The following is an 8,185-nucleotide window of genomic DNA, read 5'->3' as shown; positions in this document are numbered from 1 at the left end:
CTGTTGATGGACACGTGGGTTGCTTCCATAATTTGGCTATTATAAATAATGCTGCAATAAACATAGGGGTGAGTGCATCCCTTTGAATTAGTGTTTTTGTATTTTTGGGGTAAATACCCAGTACTGCAATTACTGGATCATAAGGTAGTTCTATTTTTGACTTTTTGAGGAACCTCCATACCATTTTCCATAGTGGCCGCACCGGTTTGCATTCCCACCAACAGCGCAAGGGTATTCCTTTTTCCCCACATCCTCATCAATACTTGATGTTACTAATTCTTTATTTCATTCATTCTGACAGGTGTGAGGTGATCACATAGCTTAACATTGATTCTTGGAAAGATGAGCAAGATGTATAAAACCCTAGCCAATATGACTGGAAGAACAGCAACACTAAATAACAAGTATCAGGAATGTAAAGGGGATAGATACTCTTGATATTTAAAAATATATAGATACTCCTGATATTTAAAAATATATATGCACTTGACCCTTGAACAACACAGGTTTGACCTGCATGAGTCCACTTCAATGCAGATCCTTTTCAATAAATACAGTATAGTGCTATAACTGTACTGCCTTCTCCGTATGATTTTCTTAATAATGTTTTATTTTTTTCTAGCTTATTTTAGTAAGATAACAGTATATAACACATATAACACAAAAATATATGTTAATAAAATGTTTGTGTTATCAGTAAGGCTTATAGTCAACAGGAAGCTATGAGTAGTTACATTTTAGGGGAATTGAGAGTTATATACAGATTTTTGACTAAATGTGAATTCTATGCTCCTAACCCCTGCTCAGGGGTTCAATTTTATAATAAACAATATTTTTACCAAAAAATTGATGATTTTTTAAAATAAAAATATTTTAAATATATCAAGATGTTGTATAAAGGAGAAATATAAATTTTAAAATGTCTACTATAAAAATTAAATTCTAATAATAATCTTTTAATGAAGAAAGATTCTTTTACAATTGGCTTTACTAGTGTTTACTGCCAAGCATTTAAGAAAGAAGCAAGACTGGATAGTCTGGATGGCTCAGTTTTAAGTGTCTCTTAATGTCACCTCAGGACATGATCTCAGGGTCATGAGATTGAGCCCCGTGTTGGGCTCTGTACTCAGTGGGGAGTCTGCTTGAGATTCTCTCTCACCTGCTCCCTCTGCCCCTCCCCCCACTTAAATGCTCTCACTTTGTAAAATAAATTAATCTTAAAAAAGGAAAGAAGCAAGATCATTCTTACATAAACAAGAATCATCACAAAGGCAGTATTTCCTAGCTATATTTAAGAGTCTGTCGCAAGTCTCATATACAAATTAAAATAAAAATTATAGCTAAATCTGTTTCATAAATTTAACTCCAAAAGCATTAAACAGGTTATTAAGAAAATATGTTAATATATAAAGAATAAAATCTCTGAAACATATGTTTACCCTAAAAATGTAAATGTCATTTAATATTTCAAAAATAATGAATTTAAGATGTGCCGATATCTACTTATGAAAGAGCAATTCCTAGAAGGTTTGCCTTCTGTGACAAAAAACTAAACTCTGGAGAAATGAACCAACTATTTTCAGAGATTGTACAATACACAGGGAATAACTGTAATTCCTGAGGAAAGGAAACACATCAGAAGGAAAATATTTTCAAGTTGAATACATAGCAAGAGAAACAAACCAAACCCAAGATTGAGTTCACGAGGAAAACTAATGAACAGGCATTCAGTGACAACTGAGAAAATAGTACTCATGTAACAGGAAGAAGAGGGGCCAGAAAAGTAATGTAACTATAATGGGCAAAAATGGTTCATATTTTATGACAAATCTAATCACACAGATGCAAGGACAGGGGCAAAATCCCAAGCAGGATAAACAGAAAGAAAACCAAATAAAGCACTTCAGAATAAATTTTGAAGAGCAGTAGAAAAAGGGACATTGTCAAAGTGGCTGGAGGGGAGAAGAGCCATTACATAGAAGCAAATAAAAGTTCAGCACACACTTGACAGAGGAACTTTTAGATGAAGGAAATCTAAAGGGATGAGTTCATGCCGAAGTTGCGCCATAAGAAATACCCAAAAAAGTTGTCCTAGCTCAAGGGCAACATCATCAGGAGTCAGTAGGAGGATCCCTAGGATCCTGGAGGTACCGCTTTCCCACAAGGACGGGACTGAGGGTGTGAGGACAGGGAATTCCTTTCTCTTCCAGTGTGCCCTTGGGGCTCCTCTCCCTGGGTCTAGCCCAGGTGCCTAACCCCACCGTGGGCTCACACTTGAAGCAATCCTCATGCTTCTGGGACCCTTGGTGTCACTTCTTCTCAGCCTTGATTCATAGACGGAGGTACGATTGCCTGCTCTTGCCAATCTCTGTGTGACTTCAAGTCCCACTTTTCCCCCAAGTCTTCAACAGACTGTTTAGATTATCCTCTGGGTCAGATTTCTTTTGACTACAGCAGGATGCATTAAATGTAGAGATAAGGAATGAGTTGCTCAAAGTGGGGGTTGTTACCTGCTCAGATGAAAAATAGTGAATTTCCCCCTGTGTAGATCATCAAGTTGAAAAAGGAATCAAGAACTTCTCATCCAAATGTGCTCAATTATCATTATTATTTTGTTCACTAAGAGGAAGGATAGTTCTCGTATCCTCCAGAGAGCCCTTCTACCCAAGGCCTGGTGAGTCTCCTAGGGCATCACCTCTTCTCTCATTTTTCTTCTGCATTCGGATATAAAGTATGTCACTGGTGAGAGAGACCTTCATGCCTGGGGAACACCTTGCAGAGGGAATGGCCACCACTTGGCTTTCCCTCATCGGGAGAGAATTTCTCTTAGGATCGATCCCAGGTCTGCTCATGGTTTTAATCAGTGAGAAAGCATAATAAACTACAGAGAGAGAGAGTGAGAGACAGAGACAGAGGGAGACATAGAGAGGGGAAGAGAACCTACAACTGTTGCTGGGACTTGCTCATCTTAGCAGCTGGAGTCTGATCTGAACAGGGAGGAAATGCGATCCACCTGGCAGGAAGACTTTCTGTCAAACCAGGGGCACTTTTCATACTCTTGTTTCTTCACGACTTCACATGTAGTAGAGGCTATACAAGGTAAGAAATGGGTTCATTACAACATTACATTATGTTCTTACAATATATTTTGTATTTAATTTGTTTATTCTCAGCACATTCCTTTTGAGATTGCTTTAATTACATCTTTTTCCCTGAATTTTACTGTTGAAAAACAGCATTACATTATGTTCTTACAATATATTTTGTATTTAATTTGTTTATTCTCAGCACATTCCTTTTGAGATTGCTTCAATTACATCTTTTTTCCTGAATTTTTCTGTTGAAACCAGAAACATTTTTATATAAAATTTAAGGTTTCCTTAAATTCATTTTTTTTAGTTGATAGGTGTTACCAGGGGTTACTTTGATGATTCTTCTGCCTTCTAAAGTGAATCAGCCCATATTTCTGTTAACTTTTAATTTTTTAAAGAAAGTAGGTATCCTAGATACTGGGCCAAACTGACTCTAATGTCCTTGCATAGACCCAGCCTGTCTTCAAAAAATGTCACAATTAGTGAAACCGTAGCAACGACAACAATAAAGATGATTTTTATTTATTATAATTTATAAGACATTTCCATAGGATGTGAATCTTTGAATTGTTTGCCAATTTTCTTTTATAGTTCATGATAGATGGTTGAATAGTAAACCACTCAGCTGCTCAATCTCATGACTCTAAAGGAACTTTTTACATCTGTTTTTGTCTGAATTTCTCCATACCTAAACTAAAATAAAAATCACTTCCTTTCTGTACCACCATGTTTTAAGGACACTTTATAACTGTAATAGCAGACGCCTAAATACATACAACACAAGCTTTTTAAATACATACTTCTTCTTTTTTCCATTCATAGCTATCTTTCAATTGTCCTGTGTGTCTTCTATCCTCTGTATGCACAAATCTTTGTATTCTATATAGGATTTGTCTGGTTTTAGTTATTTTTACTAAAACAAGTATTCTGAGCACTCCTTTCTTTCAAGTTTACCATCTCCCCAGTTCCTCCTGCATCGCAGCCATGAAGAGCCAGCTGAACAGGAATTCCTCAGGAGTGACTGAGTTCATTCTGCTGGGCTTCAGAACCCCTCCGAAGCTGCAGATCTTCTTGTTCTTGGTGTTCTTGCTGGCCTACGTGGTCACTGTGGTGGGAAATACCAGCATGATAATTGTCATCAGGATGGACTCGAGGCTTCATACACCTATGTATTTCTTCCTTAGAAACTTATCCTATTTAGATCTCTGCTACTCTACAGTCATTGCTCCCAAAACTTTAGCCAACTTCCTATCTCATGAAAAGAAGATTTCCTACAATGGCTGTGCAGCCCAATTTTTCTTCTTTGCTCTGTTTGTCACAACTGAAGGCTTTCTTCTGGCCGTGATGGCATATGATCGCTTCTCAGCCATTTGCTCGCCATTCCTCTATCCTGTCCGTATGTCTCAACAGGTTTGTGTTCATTTAGTAATTGGCTCCTACATCTGTGGAGGCATCAACTCCATGGTCCAGACAGGATTCACCTTCAGCTTGCGTTTCTGTGGAGAAAACCGACTGGACCACTTCTTCTGTGATGTCCCAGCCCTGATCAAGATCTCATGTGTTGACACGTCTGTGAACGAGATGGTGCTATTCATTCTCTCCTCCCTCATCATTGTCACCACCACAAGTGTCATCCTGGTTTCCTATGCTTACATACTCTCCACTGTCCTGAAGATCCCCTCCACCTATGGTAGGGGTAAGACCTTCTCCACCTGTGGCTCCCACATGGCCACGGTGAGTTTGTTCTATGGGACTGTGTTCTTCATGTACGCCCAGCCTGGGGCCATCTCCTCCCCAGGGCAAAACAAGGTCATAGCTGTGCTCTACACACTCATCATCCCAATGCTAAACCCTCTGATATACAGTCTAAGAAACAGAGACGTGAAAGATGCTGTGAGAAGAATGCTGTACAGGAAGTGATCCCTTCCTGCCATGTGTCAGACTATGATGGTGGCACAGTCTGCTTCCTAAGCGTCCCAGTTATCCTTGTACTTGGGAGAATTAGTTTATCAAGTAAATTTTTTATATATGGCAACAAATGTTTTTCTAAATGTTACAAAATGGTATTTCTGTGCTTAGAATATATAAAATCATTATCTGTTTTCAATTTCTCATGTGATAATGATATCTTTTCAATCTTTAAGAAATAAATAGTAAGAACTGCTATTCTATAATCATTAAAATACGACATGTGTGTGAATCATTCTTTAATTTTTCTATCGAACAAAGCATGTACACTGATAATCATTTGGAAAAGAGAACTGCCACACTGTGTATAGTGCAACACAGAAGGGCAAAGGTTACATAGAACACTTGAGTAAGGACTCCCTTCTCTCCCAAAGTCCAGCTTTATATTTTGAAGAGTTATCCTTATAATCAACACTACTATAAAAAGGATCCAAAATATATTATTTGGAAAGTAATTATTCACATGAGAAATATGTGACAATAGCATTCTATTAATTTTTAAATCTTCATTTTCTTCTAGATATGAAATGATATATTTTATAATAAAAGCTGATAAATAAAGAACGTACTAACATTATAATCACTGTTTTTCAAATGAGGAATTTGAGGCAGTCAGAGACTCAAACTTGATGTAGCCAAAACTCAACACAAGTAGGGCTCCAGAATTTTTATTATTCAAGTATATATTATAAGGGATGTGGAATATCTTAAAAATGTAATCTCACAATCTAGAAACAGGTATTTCTGAAGGGAGGTATAAATTGGAAGCAAGTATTGTCATTGACTCACTATCTTGTCATTTTTTAAAATATTTTTTATTTTTATTTTTAATAAAAAATTATTTTTTATTGGTGCTCAATTTGCCAACATACGGAATAACACCCAGTGCTCATCCCCTCAAGTGCCCCCCACAGTTCCTGTACCCGTTCACCGCCACACCCCTCCTCCCCTTCCACCACCCCTAGTATGTTTCCCAGAGTTACGAGTCTTTATGTTCTGTCTCCCTTTCTGATATTTCCCACACATTTCTTCTCCTTTCCCTTATATTCCCTTTCACTATTATTTATATTCCCCAAATGAATGAGACCATATAATGTTTATCCTTCTCCAATTGACTTACTTCACTCAGCATAATACCCTTCAGTTCCATCCACATTGAAGCAAATGGTGGGTATTTGTCATTTCTAATAGCTGAATAATATTCCATTGTATACATAAACCACATCTTCTTTATCCATTCATCTTTCGTTGGACACTGAGGCTCCTTCCAAAGTTTGGCTATCGTGGCCATTGCTGCTATAAACATCGGGGTGCAGGTGTCCCAGCGTTTCATTGCATTTGTATCTTTGGGGTAAATCCCCAACAGTGCAGTTGCTGGGTCGTAGGGCAGGTCTATTTTTAACTCTTTGAGGAACCTCCACACAGTTTTCCAGAGTGGCTGCACCAGTTCACATTCCCACCAACAGTGTAAGAGGGTTCCCTTTTCTCCGCATCCTCTCCAACATTTGTGGTTTCCTGCCTTGTTAATTTTCTCCATTCTCACTGGTGTGAGGTGGGATCTCATTGTGGCTTGGATTTGTATTTCCCTGATGGCAAGTGATGCAGAGCATTTTATCATGTGCATGTTGGCCATGTCTACGTCTTCCTCTGTGAGATTTCTGTTCATGTCTTTTGCCCATTTCATGATTGGGTAGTTTGTTTCTTTGGTATTGAGTTTAATAAGTTCTTTACACATCTTGGAAACTAGCCCTTTATCTGATACGTCATTTGCAAATATCTTCTCCTATTCTGTAGGTTGTCTTTTAGTTTTGATGACTGTATCCTTTGCTGTGCAAAAGCTTCTTATCTTGATGAAGTCCCAATAGTTCATTTTTGCTTTTGTTTCTTTTGCCTTCGTGGATGTATCTTGCAAGAAGTTACTGTGGCTGAGTTCAAAAGGGTTGTTGCCTGTGTTCTCCTCTAGGATTTTGATGGACTCTTGTCTCACATTTAGATCTTTCATCCATTTTGAGTTTATCTTTGTGTATGGTGAAAGAGAGTGGTCTAGTTTCATTCTTCTGCATGTGGATGTCCAATTTTCCCAGCACCATTTATTGAAGAGACTGTCTTTCTTCCAGTGGATAGTCTTTCCTCCTTTATCGAATATAGGGTACACTTCTGGGTTCTCTATTCTGTTCCATTGATCTATGTGTCTGTTTTTGTGCCAGTACCACACTGTCTTGATGACCACAGCTTTGTAGTACAACCTGAAATCTGGCATTGTGATGCCCCCAGCTATGGTTTTCTTTTTTAAAATTCCCCTGGCTATTCAGGGTCTTTTCTGATTCCACACAAATCTTAAAATAATTTGTTCTAACTCTCTGAAGAAAGTCCATGGTATTTTGATAGGGATTGCATTAAACGTGTCAATTGCCCTGGAGAACATTGACATTTTCACAATATTAATTCTGCCAATCCATGAGCATGGAATATTTTTCCATCTCTTTGTGTCTTCCTCAATTTCTTTCAGAAGTGTTCTATAGTTTTTAGGGTATAGATACTTTACCTCTTTGGTGAGGTTTATTCCTAGGTATCTTATGCTTTTCGGTGCAATTGTAAATGGGATTGACTCCTTAATTTCTCTTCCTTCAGTCTAATTATTAGTGTATAGAAATGCCACTGACTTCTGGGCATTGATTTTGTATCCTGCCACCCTGCCAAATTGCTGTATGAGTTCTAGCAATCTTGGGGTGGAAGCTTTTGTGTTTTCTATGTAGAGTATCATGTCATCGGTGAAGGGGGAGAGTTTGGCTTCTTCTTTGCCAATTGGAATGCCTTTAATGTCTTTTATTTGTCTGATTGCTGAGGCTAGGACATCCAGTACTATGTTGAATAGCAGTGGTGAGAGTGGACATCCCTGTCTTGTTCTTGATCTTAGGGGAAAGGCTCCCAGTGCTTCCCTATTGGGAATGATATTTGCTGTGGGCTATTCGTAGATGGCTTTTAAGATGTTGAGGAATATTCCCTCTATCCCTACACTCTGAAGAGTTTTGATCAGGAATGGATGCTGTATTTTGTCAAATGCTTTCTCTGCATCTAATGAGAGGATCATATGGTTCTTGGTTTTTCTCTTGCTGATATGATGA

The 8,185-nt window shown here is 38.0% G+C and overlaps 1 protein-coding gene across 1 annotated transcript; it reads left to right on the top strand.

Annotated features, from left to right (window-relative positions):
* Window positions 1-4,076: 4,076 nt before the first annotated feature.
* LOC140626140 (olfactory receptor 9S13-like) lies at window positions 4,077-5,012 on the top strand. Its single transcript, XM_072813759.1, has one exon. The coding sequence runs from the start codon at window positions 4,077-4,079 to the stop codon at window positions 5,010-5,012; it is 936 nt and encodes a 311-aa protein (XP_072669860.1).
* The last annotated feature ends 3,173 nt before the right edge of the window (window positions 5,013-8,185 follow it).

Source organism: Canis lupus, chromosome 3, assembly GCF_048164855.1.
Source record: "Canis lupus baileyi chromosome 3, mCanLup2.hap1, whole genome shotgun sequence".
Lineage (NCBI taxonomy): Eukaryota > Metazoa > Chordata > Mammalia > Carnivora > Canidae > Canis > Canis lupus.
Note: the sequence above shows the minus strand (reverse complement) of the source record. Positions and strands in the feature narration are given on the sequence as shown.